This window comes from Podarcis liolepis (genome assembly GCF_965112155.1).
Source record: "Podarcis liolepis genome assembly, chromosome: 15".
NCBI lineage: Eukaryota > Metazoa > Chordata > Lepidosauria > Squamata > Lacertidae > Podarcis > Podarcis liolepis.
This window is the reverse complement of record NC_139566.1, coordinates 14,704,629-14,722,212: the sequence shown is the minus strand read 5'-3', so window position 1 is coordinate 14,722,212 and position 17,584 is coordinate 14,704,629. Positions and strand designations below refer to the sequence as shown.

Below are 17,584 nucleotides of genomic sequence, written 5' to 3'. Positions count from 1 at the left end.
TTTATGGACCAGCAATGCGACTGAGCATAAGGCAGGTTCAAAATATCTATAGGTAGTCAGCCAGCTTTAGAACCCAGCATTTCTCAGTAAGGGAATTTCTGAATTTTGGGTTGTGCATTCCCACTTTGGAAAACAAAAGCTGTTTTTGTAGTCAAGGGAAAACAGTCTGTTGTTGCTTTTTAACTGGAGAGTGGTGCTTGCATGATGAGGGGGATTAGAAAGGTTAAATGCGCCAGCAAACTCTCCCTGCCCATACAACAGATGGCAGTGGGAAGCTGGAAGAAAGCGACTTGCCTGTGGCTGTTTAGCGAGTCGGAGGCAGAGGTGAGAGTTGAACTGAGGACTCCCAGGTTTGTCGGCTTTCCACCACTGTCCTTCTGCAGCTCCCAGATAGCTACGGAACCTGATGCCCTCCAGATGTTGCTGGACTCCAATGCCCATCAGCCTCAGCCAGCACGGCGAGTGGGGAGGGAGGATGGGAGTTCAAATCCAACAACATTGGGAGGGCCGCAGGTTCCCTATCCCTGAGCTAGAGCTTAAACCCCAACAGAAGGTGAACAAAGGAGCCGTATACTGGAGTCAGAACATTGGTCCATTATGCACACTGACTGGCAGCAGCGCCTTCCCAGTCCTACCTGGAGATGCCAGGGATTGACCTAGGACCTTCTGCATCTAAAGCGGATTCTCTGTCACTGAGCTGTGCTCCTTCCTATGTTCGCAGTGTTTTTTAAATCCTACCTTGATAGAAGTAATTTGGGGAACCTCTCAGAGCCTGGACAAAGTTGCCTTGTTGTTCGCATCTGGCCCAGGCAAGCTGCTGGTTATTACAGTATGAAAGAACAGTTAACAGAACAGTTGAGGAACAGAGCCAGCGTGGTGTAGTGGTTAGAGTGTCAGGCTAGGACCCAGGAGACCAGGGTTCAAATCCCCATTGGGCTGTGAAGCTCACAAGGTGAACTTCTCTCTCAACCAACCTCATGGGGCTGTTGCAGGGATTAAACGAGGATCTCATGTACACTATCTTCAGCTCCTTGGAGAAAGTGTTGGGATATAAATGCAACAAACAAACAAATAAACGGTGTTCAACAGGGCTGCAATATTCTGTGAACTGACTGCAAACAAAACAAAATGATTGGCTGTCCTGCATAGGGCTGATGGGAGTTGGAGTCTACAGTCATACATACCGTGCGTGCGCAGACGTGGGTTGTGAACGCTGCGGGTTGCAAACGTGGATCCCGCATGGATTACGTTTGCAACCCAAGCTTTCACTGTAACAACATCTGCAGGGTGCCACATTGCCTAAGGTGATGCTAACTAATGCAGATCTGAGCAATCAATTGCAATATGATTTATCAACTTAAGGTTTCCCTTACTGGGCAGCAACACTAGTGCTAGGGGCTTTCTAGGCTGTCACCATTTTCACATGAAATTCAACCATACCAGCAAATTCAGGTTGCACAATTAAAAATCCTTTTGCTCTCTTGCACAACAAACCATGTTCCCTCTTGAAATCAGACTTTTTGCAATAAGGATAGTGACAAAGTGTGGGGTGATGATGACGACTTAATGCAGCTGTTGTCTGACCTCCCACAAGCAAATCAGGCTGAATGCCCCCCAAAAGCAGGCTGTCTAGAAGTTGGGATAGGAGAGAGATTTGATTCTGTTTGAGTTTAAAGGCAAATCTACCCACTATCCGCTTACTGAAACAACAGGCAAACTGAAACACGGTCATCCTTCGAAAGTCACACTTCTCTGAATTCTGCAGTGCTGTTTTCCAACCAAGTAATGGGTGCAAAAATGCATGTACTAGTTGAAATGTGCACAAAAAGAGTGAATGCACAAGGATCGCTTGCTAAAATGTGTATACTGTATGCAAAATGTGCATTTTAGAGATTCTCACAATGCTGACAAATTTTCATGGGGACTTAAAAAAGAATTTGCAAACTGATGTAGAAACGTGGAGGGCTGGAATTAACAATGTAAGGAGAAATGGAAAGGAAACCAGAATGGGAGAGATTTGCCCATCCCTAGCTGCCTTAGAATAATTCGCCGGCTTGCTCACTTGGTTAAGCAGAACGCCGCCCTGCGCACACAATCGTCTGCCTCCCTGCTCCTTCCTGCTTGCATTACTGTGCCTGCTGCTGCCCTTCCCTCCAACTGCGTTCCTGCAGGGACTCTTCCCTAGAATTCAGCCCCTTGGGGCCATGTGACTTGCAAGAGAAAGGCCAAATTTGGGAAAAAAGGAAGCTCGGGAGGATTTTTTCAGCGCAGGGTCATCAACCTCCTTTTTAACCCTGGATGGTCTGTGGGGAAGCCACTCTGAACAGAAGCTCAACAACTGTAATTGCAGGGAACCGGGATGCGGAATCTGATTGGGGTAGGGCCCACCAGGAAGGACGGCCCTTTTGGCGCTCTCTGTGCTTGGGGCGTGTGTGTATGTTGCATCCAGCCCATGAGCAATCTCCGAAGCGATCTGGACTGCCCAAATAGTTCATTCTTCTGAAAGACCTCCTAGTGGTTTTTTTTGTTTCTTGCTTTTCTTCCTTGCTTGTTCAACACTCCAAGTAGCTTCGCGAAACCGGATGTAACTCGACCCTAGGCAGCGCATCACAGTTCTCTGCTTTGGAGACAGGCGTCAACATTCAAAGTCGCTTCCTGAAGACCTGGTCAGTGAGCATGCATCCGGGTCCGTTTGCTCAAAGGCTATTATGGTAAGGTTAGGCTACAGAGGCGCTTCTAGACGGTAATGCGCAGGACTAGCTCCCGGTTTCTTTTTTTCGTGGTTTTTGGACAACTGAGTACCACTGGGATCTCCCTTTGAGGTTATTTTAAAGCCCTGGTTCCTCCCAACACGCCGCCCAAATTGACCCTGATGAACAAAGTATTGAACTGCTGCTTGAATGCAATGCTGCTGACGTCAATAAAGTTTCCCTTTTAGAACACCTAAGGTTCTGAACGACCTGGCCTACCTGTTGCACTTCCATGCACTTTGCTATTCTAGGTGTCCCTCTCTGAATGAAAGGAGCTGTGAGTTGTGCAGAGACCAGGCAGCCTCCCCTTGGAGGAGGGGTCATCCTGCTGCTGCTTTGCATATGGGACAGTTGACGGCTCCTGTCCTATCCAAGGTTAAAGCAGATATGGGGCAATGGGGAGAAAAGAGCAACATGGTGGGCAGCCCTTTCTGTGGCTGTTTTACAGGCTCTTGCAAGTGCCCTGGTGAAATGGATTTATTTCCGAAGATACACATATTGAATTGTCGAGGAAACATGTTTTTCTCTCCAGCTTAAATTGGGCACCCTCACATGCAGTGTAATGGAGTGGGGGGGGGGAAGGGAGAGGACTTCTGGGTCTCGCAACGAATTGTTGCAGCATGGAGTGTTGCAGTTTAGTGGTCCAGGCAGCCAGCCATGCCTTTTTTTCAAGCTATTCCATTCCATTCTTCCTCTACATCCTGGTTTTCCATTCCTTCCCATGACAGCATTCCATGGCAATTGAGCAGCCTCAGTCCTCGTTGGGCTATTTTTGGCGACTTCCAGCCCAACCTCCTTGGGGATTCCCCCCCCCCCACTATTTTTCTTGTACTTCTGCCAACCTTGGGGCTCCTTTAAGCTTACCCTCCTGTGCTTGGATGGTGCAGTCTTGGCTACATAATGGTTCGACACTCGCCTCTCGGCACTGGAAACAGAAGGAGCAATGAGGCTGATGACCTGTAACTCGAGGCACGGATTTTGCCTGCATTGGCACGGCCCCTTTCAACTTGTAGAATGCTTTTAAAAAGCCAACCAACACAGTGACAATATAATGTGGCAGCAAGTTCCACAGCTTAACTATCCCTTGGACTAAGTGCTAATTGCATGGGTCTGTGTGGGGAGGTATCTGCCCTGAACCTGCTGCCAGTCGAATCGATAACAGGTAACACTCCTCCCCACATGCCTCAAAATTTTATAAACCTCTATTCTACCTTTCTGGGACCGATGGGAGCAGTAGCCCAAATGTCCAGAGGGCACCGGGATGGCAAAGGCAGCTCTTCCCTCTTCTCCACGTTAACGTAGGGAAAGTGTTGCTGTTCTGCTCAGGGCCCTGCTTTCAAGCTTCCCATAGTCATTTGGCTGGCCTCTGAGAGAACAGGATATGGGACTACAGTGGTGCCTCGCAAGACGAAAAGAATCCGTTCTGTGATTCTCTTCGTCTAGCGGTATTTTTGTCTTGCGGAGCAAGACCATTGATGGATTAGTGCTATTAGCAGCTTTTAGCGGCTTATCGGATCAGCTGATAAGTGGCTTAGCGGCTTAGAAAAAAAGGGGGGAGAAAAAAAAACCCGCAGGAACTTGCAAGACATTTTCGTCTTGCGAAGCAAGCCCATAGGAGATTCGTTTTGCGAAGCACCTCCAAAACGGAAAACTCTTTCGTCTAGCGAGTTTTCCGTCTTGCGAGGCATTCATCTTGCGGGGCACCACTGTAGGTGGGCCCCCTTTGACCTGATCGGTCAGGGATCTTCTTCTCTAAGCTAAAAAGCCCCCCAGCGCTTTGGGCCTTTTCTGAAGGTGCCCATAACCTCTTGAGTCACCATTTTCCCCTGCCTCGGCTCAAACTGTCTCCATGTGGTTCATCAAGCTTATCTTATGCCCTAGCATTTTTCGCAGTTCCAGTTTCTACAACTGACACGACACCAGACTCAGTTCAATTTCATTTTTTCTTTTCAAAGTCCCGTTTTACAAAACAGCACACCCCCCAAATTCCACCCCACCCCACCCCAGCATAAATCAAAACACAGTAGTTTTAATATATCGTCTCCCAGCATGGTTAAGAAGCTCCAGAGTCCTCCCCTCCCTATGTCAGCCTCAAGGCTTCCCCTTCATGTCTTTGGAGCCAGTAGCTGTTCCGCGCAGGACGCAGTTCCCTTGGTTAGCTCTAGAGGGCACTGTCTCTCGACAGGAGCGTGGTCAAAATGGAGACACCGTCCCTGTCACGGCGTGTGTGTTGGGGGGGGCAACATGGCCAGCTTAGGCTGTTGGGGGCCCCTCACAACAAGGTGGCCTGCTCGAACCGCTCGTCCCCCGGCTTCCGGCCAGAGCCCAGCTTCTGGCGGCGTTGCTGAGTGGCCTCCCGGCGCCGGCGGTAAGCCAGAAATTCTTCGCGCAGGGCGGCACAGCGCTCCTCAGGGCTGGGCAAGGGCACCGGGGAGCTGGACCCATCTAAGGCACCCACTGACTGGGAGTTCGAGGGCGAGCCGCTGCTTTCGCTGGAGGTCTTTGAGCCTGTGGAAAGGAGGGGATGGGAGACTGGTCAGAGGGTCAAGGCAAGAACAAGCTCTCTCCAGTGTGGTGCCAGTGTGGTGTAGTGGTTAAGAGCGGTAGTCTCGTAATCTGGGTAACCGGGTTCGAGTCTCCGCTCCTCCACATGCAGCTGCTGGGTGACCTTGGGCCAGTCACGCTTCTTTGAAGTCTCTCAGCCCCACTCACCTCACAGAGTGTTTGTTGTGGGGGAGGAAGGGAAAGGAGAATGTTAGCCGCTTTGAGACTCCATCGGGTAGTGATAAAGTGGGATATCAAATCCAAACTCTTCTTCTTCTTCTTCTTCTTCCAGGCGGGACGGATATATGGCAGGGGAATGAACCTTAAGCAACGTAAGCACACCCCAAGTCACCAACACAGATGCTGAGCCGTAGAGGATCTGCTGTGTGTGCGGAAGGCCTCGGGTTCAATCCATGACATCTCCTGGTAAGAGCTCCCACCCTGGGCTGAGATTTTGGACAGGTGCTGCCAGTTAGTGTTGCCAATGCTGAGCTAGATGGGTTTGACTCAGCAGAAGGCAGCTTCCTATGTTCCTACTCTGTTAATGGAGAAGGGCTGTAGCTCAGTGGCAGAGCGCCGGCTTTGCATGCAGAAGCATCTCCAGGTAGGGCTGGGAATGCCCACCCCCTGAAACCCTGCAAAGATGGTGCCAGTCTTTGCTGACAATATGTAAAGCACCTGGCTTCCGACAAAGAATTCTGGGAATTGTAGTTTACCCCTCACTGAGGTGCAATTTCCACCATGCTGAACCCCCCACCCCAGTGGACAGGATTCTATTGGGGAAGATGTGTGCTTTAAATGTATGGTGTGTGGATAATGCTCCTTTCCCGTCCAAGAGGATCCAATGGTCAGTCCAGAGCCAAAGGAACATCACAGAGAAGCTGCCACCTGCAGTTCAGTGGTTTGCCACATAGGGCAGCTGTCCACAAATCACTCGCTCTGGACATAAATCTCTCCTTCTGGACACTATGAGAGCTAGTAATCTGGCTGTGCTTTAATGAAGGTTGGGGTGCTGAGGAGGCCTGGTAATGCATGTTGTACACCTCTGCATACTTAGCATAAGCCTTCCTGTGGGCTCCGATGAGCCACCATGAAACAAGGACACCTTTCCTATGGCTTGGTGTCTGGGGCAGCAGAGGGAGGCTGATATTAAGATTCCAGCCCATTACAACCTGCCCCACATTAGAATTCTGAACCAAGATGAGCTAAATTCAAAAGCCTGTTCTGCTGTTTTCAACTGAAATAATGCACGCATCTACTTAACGTTGTGCGCACATATATATCTATATATATCTGCTTCTGCTCATCTGTGGCCTCCTTCCCCACAACTCCCCCCCAATGCTTACTCTGCTTCTCCAACTCCTGTGCTGCGATGGTAGAGACTGGCCTTTTGGGGTTCCCACTCCTATAAAGCTGCAGTGCATCCAGCAGGTCAGACTCCAGGGCGAACTCAGAGTCCCATTCATAGTTCTCGTCCACAGATGTGTTCCTCCTGGAAGCGATAAAAGGGGAGTTAGATACGGGGTGTGTGTGTGTGTGAGGAAACACGGAGGCCGAAAAGGCTAAGGCTGAGAGAGCGTGAGATCCTCTCCACCAGGCTGTTTGCAGTGCTGACTGGTGGGGTGGAAAGCAGGGAGCCCAACAGGAAGAAGACAGAGCCAATGGCAGGCAGAACCAGCTCAAGTCTAGTTCCATCCTACCCTCCTTGTCTGTTGAATTCTATAAAGACAACACTGAGGATGGCAGTGACAGCCACTGGACAGACTGCTAAAAGTAAAAAAAAGGCAGGCAGATAGTGGAGGGCAGAGTGAGGTCGGTAGGGCAGTGCCTGTCCCATTCTATAAATTTACTCATATATTGCGTTTTCTGCAAGTAAATCTGTACTCCAAGCAGTGCACACAAAAATAGTAGCAGTACAGTCACAATACATTGTAAGACATGTAACATTACTGTAACGTAACACTAATAAGAAGTAATCAACAATTAACAGTTCATTTAACATACACAAACATTTACGTAAGCATACAGCTTACCAATAGGACAAGTTAAAAGTATCCATAAGCAATGCTTCCAAATCGATCCCCCTCCACTCCTGTTTGGGTCTTTTTTTTCTTTTACATTTTATTTATTGATTCCCCCCCCAAAAAAAAAACCTTTACAGATTTTAACATAGACCATAAATTACTTTATTCATCGACTTACCATCTGCCACTTCCATGGTTTCCAGATTTACTCTTAAATGATTCATATTTCACGTGTGACATTCAATATATCCATTTTGACGTATTTATTTTAATGATTGATGCTGTTGCTCCTATTTCACGTCTTGCTGTTCTAGTTTGTTTGGATCTTTTTCTGCTTCCACAGTTTACCAGCGTCTGTTTAAAGGAGCATCTCCTCCCTCCCCCCCCCCCACTTCACGGACAGAACGGCAGAGATATGGGGGTAGGCTTATATATTGCAAAGATCCATGGAATACAGGTGGACTCAGACAGTGCACAGAGCAGCCCCCATTATGACAGGAGAGCAGGCACAGGGTTGGGGAACCCCAGGCCTTGGTGCAAAATGTGGCCCTCCAGGCCTCTCCATCTGGCCCTCAGAACTCTCCCCATGCCGCTTCCTTCACCGGCACTGCTTTGCATCCTCCTTGGGTGCTTTTGCCTGGAAGGGTTGTCCTTGAACTCCAATAATGCCTCTTGCTGGTTTGGATGCAGGGCAAAGACGAGCGTGCAAGCATGTGCAGAAAAGTAATCAAAAAGAAACTGGCTACAAATGTAAATTCTACACCTGTTGCTCCGTTCCCTTCCCCTCTGGCTTCACCCAACCCAGGTATGTAGAAAACCCAGGTGCTTAGAAGGAAATACGACTCTTGGACTGAAACAGGTTCCCCATCTTGTAACACCAGGTGAGTCTAATTCTCCAGATGGCCCTGGAATGGCAGCTGCTCTCCAGGGTCTCAGGCACAGGTGATGGGAAAGACTCTGATCTGCTGATTTTCTTAACCTGTTGCCTTCTGCATGCCAAACAGGTGCTCCACCACTGAGCTATGTTCTCCCTTAGACTACAGGAAGGTGTCTCAGTCCAGCTCAGATTCTTTGCTCCTGTAACCCAGTATTGTTTACTCTGACTGGCTGTTTCTCCCCTTACCTGCTGCTCCTTGAACCTTTGTAATCAGATATAGCAGGGATTGAACTTGGGGCCTTCTGCCTGCAGAGTATAGATGCTCCACTACCAAGGCATGGTCCCTTCGCCCTCCTGTATTGCAAAGGACCTTTGGGTGGTACAATGTGTCCCTGCGTGGAGACGTCTTGAACCCTGACAAACCACCAGGCTTCAAATGCTTGGGCTCAATTTCGAAAAGTTAAATTTAAAAGAATGCATAATCTGGTGAAGACTTTGGAAGCTTTAAGAATAACAAAATTAACATGGAAAGGATGTTCAGAAGGGAGGCTCCATCCTGTGGACACTGAGAGTATGGCAGGTGTGTGTCCTGCCTCCTCACATCCTGTTCTGCTTGCCTGCTGAAGTTGGAGAGCCTAAGAAGATAGGAAGCTGCCCTATACCAAGTCAGACCAGCAGTCCATCTAGCTCAGTATTGTCTACACTGATTGGCAGCAGCACTCTGGGGTTGGAGACAGGAGCTGGTCCCCAGCTCTACCTGCAGAAACCAGGGATTGAATCTGGAGCCTTCTGCATGCAAAGCAGATGCCCTACCAGTTAGCAGCAACCTTTCCCCACAGTAGCTTTTTCACTGGCGAGAGAATTTTGTTTGCATTGGGCTCCTGTTTTGATTTCTTCTGCAGTCTCTGTGCCCGCTTAGGGTTGCAGAATTAAGACCCTGAGAGGGCTCTAAGTGTGGAAAGGAAGGGAAAATTCCTACCACGACTGCATTCTCACGTGGGGTTTATTGCATTAGTTTTACTGGTTATAACCTCTTGAAATCCCGTTTATTCCTCACTCAAGCTTTTGTAACTTCATCTGGCATTGTCTCTATGCTTCCAGGTCTCGATGCACAGTCATAACAGCTAGAAACTTTTTATTTGCTAGACGTGTTTCACCCTGGCTCATCCTTTGCGAGGCGCTTACTTGAGGCCCCCAAGCACTCTTCCAACCCACCAGAGCCTCCCGGGAAAACTGCAGGCCTAGTTCACCTCCGCTCCCTTGCCTGCCCTCTTGTCTCACCTTTTACTGATGGCAACCACCGAAGGGTCCTTTTTGAGTCTGCATTCTTCTCCCGCGGAGCTGCTTTGCCAGCCGGTCATTTCTGCAAAGGGGGAACTGAGGTAGCTACCCGCCAGCGACGGCGCCAGCGAGGGAGGTCTCAGGAAGGACACGCTGCCTCGGCCGCTGCTCTGGCTGGTCAGACTGCCCCTCGGCAGCTTCTCGGCGAGCGGCCCTGCCAGGGCAACGGCGACAGGCGACTTGTGTCTCTCAGGGGGCAAAGACTCTGGGAGCTCCTCCGCTGCGTCAAGCCAGTGAGGCTCTGAGGGGATGGCTGTGTAGGCAAGCTCTGCCTGCCTGCTGTCCATGGGGGGCTGAGGGGGCGACAGCACCTCCAACCAAGGCCCTGGTTCCTTGGGTGAGGGCGTTTCCGAAAAGGAACTGAGGTAACTTGGGCAAACCGAGGTCCCGGGAAAGGCAGCCTTAGCTGGGCCCGTGTTGGCGTGAGGGAGCCTGAGGAGAGATTTGGCCAAGGCCTGTACCTGAGCAGGGTCTAGATTGGCTTGCGTGTCCATGTAGGCTGGACACACGGTTTTGTCCTCATCCCCCAACCCAGTGAGTTCAGTGCTGCCCAGAGCCTCATGGAGGGCTGGTTTGGAAGGTTGCTCCTCTTCCCCTTCTTCTTCTTCTTCTTCTTCCTCCTCCTCTTCCTCTGGAGGCCAGTCACCATCCACATTCATCTCCTTGAAAAAGGGGAGACTCAAGTACTGCAGAATCCCACTTTGGGCTGAGGTATTTGCATGGGCTTGGCTGATCGGGGGCTTACAGCAGGTTGGCGGGGAAGGGGGTGGCGAGGAAGACGAGGAGGCGGCAGTGGCGGGCCCGTCCACGCGCCCCTCGGGGCTCTGGGTGGTGGTCTGGGCGCGCTGCTTGGTAGCCCCATACGGCATGGTCGCCACTGGGCTGATGTTGACAATGCACAAGGGCTCGGCCTCCTCCGTTGGGCTGCTGCTGCTGTAGTCAAAGTAGCGTCCCTGGCGGTAGCCGGAGGCCTTGGCTTCGCGGCGGGACCGGCCGGCGCTCTTGGGCCTCAGGGGGACGCTTTTCTGCCAGACGGGCTCTTCAGGCCTAGGGGGGGAGTAGACCTGCAGGTAAGGCTCCAGCTGGCCCAGGCTGCTCTCTGAAGAAGCCAGGGACAGGGAATAGCGTTCCAGCATGGCCGCCAAGCGTTCCCGAGGCGGCGCTTCGCTCTGCACCACAAAGCGGCCGTCGGGCCCGCGGCAGATGCGCTCCAGGGGTAGCGGCTCCCCGACGTGGCTCTCGTAGAGGGTGTATCTGGAGTTGTTCCTCGCATTGCCGCTGGTGATGTTGAGGCCTAAGCTGGTGCTGGCTTTCTCCCCCCACAGCAGGGAGCGGCGAAGGCTCTGATACGGGGAGGCCTGGAATTTCATCTTCACAACGCTGTCTGGGCTAGCAGTGCCTGTAGAATTTCTGGAGTGGGGAGAAGCCCCAAAATATATTTATATTGGTCAGCTGGCAAGAGATTAGGCCCAGTTTCCCACCAACCCCAGCCCCAGGGTTCCCTAAAAGCTGTCAAGAACAGACACCACCCTGCCCAAGAGGGAGGACGGCCAGCCTTGCAGAGATCGAGCTGCGCAAGGCAGAAGGCACGCTGCGGCAAGCAACAGGACTTGTGGCCAAAAAGGTGCTCAAGGTGAGAGCCAAAACACAAACTCGGGATCACCATGTGGTCCGCTGTACCACTTTTTGTAGCTGCACTGAGAAAACTAGCATGCTAAAGGAAGATGAGGCTCTATACCTTCTCCCTGACAAGGCAGGTATGACTTTTTTTTTAAATAAAAAAAGCAGAAAGTGTATTTCAATAAGTGATTGTTTATACCAGCTCCCCAAATGCATGTGAACATACAAACTTCTAAGGGCCTTTCATCAATTTCACCTGGATAAAAATGTCTTTCTTGATCCCAAATATGGCAATTGGACAGAATTTGAAAGGGAGCTTGAGAAACCTCTGGTGATAACTCATGGGGTGAGTGAGGGACTCTACACTTGGCATCAGACATGGACAAAATGCTATTGCTGCAGATGATTCTATAAGCCAAAAAAGCATTTAGGCCTATGCTCATGTGGTACCAGGTGCAACATTCAGCTTACTGAGAATCGGTGTTCTCAATTATTATTATTTTTAAGACGGGTTTCAAGTCCGTAGCATTGCTAAGTCTGTGTGTGGGGAAATGCCTGGCAAAATTTTGGAACCCAGATTGCCATTTTGTGCTTTGCACAGCAACCTCGCTATGGCCAGCAAATAAGTCCAAATCATGCAGATTTTTTTTAAATGACAGAATTTTGCAAAATGCGTACTTATCCAGTTCCTACAGGCCACAGGATTCGGCTTTGAAGGTCACAGAACTTCTGTGCTTTTGCATTTGTGAGTGTTGGGATTCACAGAACATACACGCAGTGTGTATATGACTAGGATTGTGGTTAAGAAGATTCCCACCAAAGGCAGCTGCACCATGCGCTTTCACAGTTCAGATTACAGTGCCGGGACTAGATAATAGTAATGATCAGACATATTGCAGCTCATCTGGTGTCTATGGAATATGGGCAAAAAATTTAACTGATGCAAGTGGACTCTTAATTATTTGTTTTTATTATTTTGATCGGTTTGTTATCAGTTCTGTTTCAACCTGAATACCAGTCACTGGAAACAACAGTGGGAGAGGGCTATGGCATTCACGTCCGGCTTGCCTCATGTTGAAAGCTGCTTTATGTTGAGTCAGAATATTGGCCATCAGAATCACTCTTGTCTACATGGACTGGTAGTGGCTCTCCAGGTTTTCAGATGGAGAGTTTCTCCCAGCCCCACCTGGAGATGTCAGGGATTGAACCTGGGACTTTGTACCTGCAAGGCGGATGGCTCCACCGCTGAGCTATAAGCCTTGCCTGTTGTGGGACTCTGTTTTTGCCGTCCTGCGGAGCCCTGCTGCAGCATTTCCCTTTCCCACCCCACTAGACGCTTCATCCCTCTCCCCCTGGCTGTGGCCTGCAAAACACAGGGCGGGCTGAGCAGAAGCAACAGGGGAAGGAGCTGCAGGGTTGGCATGAGTGGGAACAGGAAGTGATGTCATGCGATGGCGTGACTTACTGTGAAGGCAGAAGCTTCTTGTTGGGGGAGAAGACGGTTGGTGGATCTGGAAGGTCACGAGAACATAAAGGGGAAATCACACGGAGAGCAACTCAAAAAAACAAAAAAGAAGTGACAATGAAAGGGGACGGGACGACTGCCACGTCACGGCCAACAGACAGATGCACGCACACACATGCCCGTGTCAGCCTCAAACTTGCCCTGACCCCCACTCCCTTCCAGCTTCGGTTCCAAGGACCACCTCCCTGTCCAGCTCAGAAAACAAGCAGGATTTTCTTTTTCCTCCTCCTTTTTTAAAATGCAGTCCCTTGCAGCTTGCAAGCAACTCTAATCATGCAGCGGCACAAATTGTGAGAGGGGAGAACTGCATATCTTCTGTGGTCACAGACATCAGCATCGGGCATAGAATTCAACCCTCTTGAGGATCCCAGCTATTACTTAAGTCTTTAAGGATGCAAAGACTGAAAGGGTGTGTGTATGTGGCACCCCCCCTCGGGTACTGAGAAGGGATTTAATGTGGCCAGGAGTGGGTTTAGATGTTGCGTATGTTACTCCTCTCCCCACTGTCCCCCTTGGAAAAACAGCAGACTGAATTACCTAGGAAAGAAAGCCAACGAAGGCAGTTTGCTTAATAGAGAATAGAGCGGAGAATCTACTTCCTCTTTTAGAATTTAAGTGACCTTGATGGCAAATTTTGCCCCCACCCTGGACAGGGTATTCTGTCCTAGCTAAAAGGTTAGAACAGAAATGTAGACCATCTTGCAAACTCTCCTGCAGCCTCTCTACCCCTGCATTCACCTTGCTTCCTTGAGTTTTTGTCTGGCTGGAGTGTGTCCTTTACCCCGATAAAGTCTGGACAGAGGAGAGAGGAGCAAGCGAGCACATGTAGAAACTAGCCTTCTGCCCAAAGGTAAAATTGACATTTGTGGCTTTGTCCATTTTTTGCATCTGATGGTGTCCCTGCCGCCCCGCCCCCCAGCATGTGGTGCTTGGTTGTCCAGAACGGATTGGAGCCATCAGGCTGAAGAAGGTTCCTCACCTCTGGGACAGACCCATGTAGAGAGAAATAAGTAAGTGGACTCATGCAATAGGCTGAGAAAAACGCGCCACCTTGTCTCAGAACTCCTAAGGACAGCACAGTGAAAACTGGCTGGCGGCAGGTTCTGGATATTATTCAATGACAAAGTGTGTCTGTATGCAAAGCGGAATTTAACCTCTGCAACTCATTGCCGTGAGGCAGAAAACTTTGAAGAAAGAATTTTAGATTCATTCATGGAGGAGGAAGAGGTCTTTCAATGGCTTTCAGACGTGACGTGTACATGGACCCTCCACGTTTGGAGGTAAGAAGATGACAAATATCAGACACTGGGGGAGAACAACTGGGGAGTGCTTTTGCAGCCACGTCCCACTTGGGGACTTCCAGGACGCTTCCAGCTGATTTGGGGAGGTGCAGAATGCAACTGGTGTAGCTCAGACCTGGGCCTGCTTCCTTCGATCACTTCACTCCGATCTTGTGCCTTTCTCATTGGCAACCAGTTTGTGTCCAAGCCCAAGTAGAAATGCTGCGTTTGGCCTTTGCAGTCTGATGGTGGGAACCTATGGCCCTCCAGACGTTGTAGACTACAACTCCCATGATCCCTGACAATTGGCAGTGCTGGCTGGGGCTGATGGGATTTGGAGTACAGTTGGAAGGGACAGAGATTGCTCAGCTGTGCCTCAAAAGGTTTTTGGATGCAGGCTATCACCTCCCATGGAAAGCTACCTATGCACAGGTCCTCAGTGGTGGCCCTGTAGAATATCTCATCACCCTCTAAGCTGCAGCAACTGGGCACACAAGATGGGGCTTTTTTGGTGGTGGCACCCCGGCTTTGGAACTCTTTGCTCCTGGAGGTCCTTCTGGCCACCTCTCTGCCTTCAGGTGTTAGCTTCAAGTTCCCCTCATGTGCTTTTGACCTGGGATATGATTCTTAGCTCTACAGTAAACTTTGGTGGACCATTGCTGCTGTTGTTTCCATCTGCAGCTTAAAAAAATAAAATTCATTGTATTCTTGTTTCTTTGTGGTTGTGTGCATTTTTATATACCCCCCCCCCATATTGCTAATGATTGCATACGATTGCTAACTGCTTTGGGGGTCCCATGTGCAAACATAAAAAGTTGGGAGAGAAGAAAAAAACATTTTGATAAATAAATGTTTAAAAGCTAGATCAGGTGATTTCCACCTCCAAGGTAATGAAAAAAGAAGCTGAAGGAGGACCTTAGCAACTGCTGTCAGGTGGGACAGGAAGGGGAGCTTGAATTGATTCTGTTTGGGATCTTGCTTAGTCTGCTTTTGCTGCTACGTCTTGTAACAAGGGCTGCCAACATGGCACTCATGGGTGCAGTGGTGCCCTTGAGGTCTTTCCCAGCTGCCTCCACAGCTTCTGAACCCCTCCTGCTCACTGACAGCCTTGGTCATGAAGTGATGAGGATGCTAGGGTTCCCCCCACTTTGAAAAGTATGCTTTGTCTCTTTCTGTTTTGGGAACTTATCTGGGAAAAATTGCAGAGAGCTGCAGAAGGAAGTTGGAAGAGTGGTGCTCTGCCCCACTTGCTATTTCGGCTCTATGCGCTTTTATTTGGAAACGCACAACCTGCATGAATGTGCTTTCTCTTTTTCTGTCTCTCAAGGGGGTGCAAATCTGGGGAAGGGGGAGAGAAGTGAATGGAAGGGCATGCACTCAAAAATCCAAATGTGCCCACAAAGTTAAAAAAAAAGGGTGGCAACCTCTATCCTATGAGTTGCTTTCCAGGCTTTAAAATAAATAAACGAAGAGATATTATTTTATGCCACACTTTAAATAAATAATATTTTTTTAAAAAAAGAAAATTCCTGGTAGATGGCAAACCAGGGTATCCACAATGAAAACTGCTAGAAGCAAACGCAAATGTACCAAAACATAGCAGCTCTTAAAAAAAATTAAGCCAGATGCTGTTGCCTGAATGGATTGTGCGAATCTGTGCACACTTTCTTATTCTGCATATTAAAAGTGTATCCTATAAATGCAATGGTGGGATCCTCAGAAGGCTGGATTCTGCACCAGACACCATTTTCTGCAACCACAGGATCTTGACTGTTTGCCTCACAAAATCATCAGGTGGTACTCAACGCTAGTCCTACTCAGAGTAGACCCACTGAAGCTAATGGCCATGACTAACTTAGGCCTGTTCATTTCAGTGGTCAACTTTGAGTAGAACTTAGTTGAATGCAGCCTATGGAGAATTGGGACAGTGGAGGTTGTGTAGACACACCTTGTCCAGCTCAGTGCAGAATCTGCAGAGCAGGATGCAATGACAGCATCCCTGACAAATGGCTGCTTGGCCTGCTGTCACCACCTGAGGCAGCCTGGCCCACCATCGAGTTTTATTGTAATGTCCAGTTAAAATCTGTGCCCTGCAATTTCTACCCACAAGCTCAGGGGTGGGGAATCTTTTCTGGCCAGTGGGCCCAATCCTTACCTCCCCACCCCTGCAGAGATGCAGCTGACCTGCCAATCACTTAGCATTGCTATGACAGCAGATGTGCTTTGAAGCCCCGATTATCAGGACTTCAAAGCGCAGTGTGGGGCTTTTGCAAACAGCCCCACATTGCCCTTTAAAACTTCAGAAAACAGGTTTTCAAAGGTTCAAGGAGCAGCACTGGGTGGGAGAAGTGGTTTCAATGGGACCAGCACAGAAATGATCAAAAGCTCACTTTAAGCTCCCAATTGTGCCTTTGACATCAGGTGAAAAACAGGTGGGTGTAACTTGCCCCAAATTGTGTGGCAGACCAAGTTTGGCTCGCGGGCTGGAAGTTCCTTATCTCTGTTATTAGGTCTGGTCTCGCCCTCTGGGGTGACAAGAGGACATGTCTGTTCAAACTTTCTGTGCAACAGCTCCTTACCTTGCCTGCGTTTGCGGAGGCGGGCAGCTCGCCTCTGGTTCATGATGCAAGCCGCCATTGTGCTGAAGATGACAGCCGTGCTGAGAAAGCAGACCCCGCCAATCACTCCTGCCAACACTGGCTGAGGCAGGAGCTCAGGGAGCTGGGTGCGGGAGGGATACACCTCCATGCCTGGTGGGAAGACGGGGAATGTCACACTATCACAACGGCAAGGGTAGGAAGAAACCTCGACATGGAGGAAGAATCACTGTAGGAGCCCTGTTGCATCAGAACATAAGCACTTTTCTTTTTTAATTGCAAATTGACATGGAAATACTGGGAAAATGAGAAACCGAGAGATTCGCTCATCCCTTCTATTAATAAGAGTGACATTTTAAAGGAGCTTTGGATAGCTCCAGTGGCCTCCCGCAAAGTGAGCTAATCCTGAGGCCACTGTAGGTTTTGCTGCCCCCTTTCTGGCCCTTACCTATTGTGGAGACATTGACCGTGTTGCTGGGGTCACTGATGTAGCTGCCAGCAAAGGCCACCAGGCGGAACTCATAGAAGGCGTCCTACAATGCGGTGGGGGGTGGGTAGGAGAGAAAGCAGGGGCACACTGTGAAAACCCTCTTATGGTCACTGTGGTCGTACTGTAAACCCTTCTCCCACTTAACAGCATCAGAAGGGGAATCATTTTGCTTAACTAATTCCACTTTTTGACAGTCCCAAGGAAAGGCAGGGAGCTATGCAGTGCCCTGAAGTCAATGGAAATCCAGCCCAACCCAATCCCAGCTTTTGATATTTTGACACACTTTCAAGCAGCAAACGTTCTACTCATGTAAAAACACCAGGCAGGCCCCACAAATAACCCAGAGATGCATTTTAAACAAAAGGACACATTCTACTCATGTAAAAACACACTGACTGTCCACGGGCCAAATTTAGAAGGCGATTTGACTGGATCCAGCCCCCGAGCCTTAGTTTGCTTAAAGGTAAAGGGACCCCTGACCATTAGGTCCAGTCGTGGCTGACTCTGGGGTTGTGGCGCTCATCTCGCTTTATTGG

The 17,584-nt window shown here is 49.6% G+C and overlaps 1 protein-coding gene across 6 annotated transcripts in view; it reads right to left on the bottom strand.

Moving 5' to 3' along the window:
• Window positions 1-4,677: 4,677 nt before the first annotated feature.
• Window positions 4,678-17,584, bottom strand: part of IGSF9 (immunoglobulin superfamily member 9) — a 70,147-nt gene continuing 57,240 nt past the window's right edge. For 4 of the 6 annotated variants that reach the window (XM_083477760.1, XM_083477761.1, XM_083477759.1 and 1 more), the window contains exons 16-21: window positions 17,007-17,091; window positions 16,541-16,711; window positions 12,622-12,712; window positions 9,477-10,946; window positions 6,641-6,786; window positions 4,678-5,258 (exon numbers count right to left, since the gene is read on the bottom strand). In XM_083477760.1, the coding sequence (XP_083333886.1) occupies window positions 5,023-5,258; window positions 6,641-6,786; window positions 9,477-10,946; window positions 12,622-12,712; window positions 16,541-16,711; window positions 17,007-17,091 (2,199 nt within the window). In that variant the 3' untranslated portion in view covers window positions 4,678-5,022. The remainder of the gene's footprint in view (window positions 5,259-6,640; window positions 6,787-9,476; window positions 10,947-12,621; window positions 12,713-16,540; window positions 16,712-17,006; window positions 17,092-17,584) is intronic. The other 2 variants (XM_083477763.1, XM_083477762.1) reach the window with 1 other exon arrangement.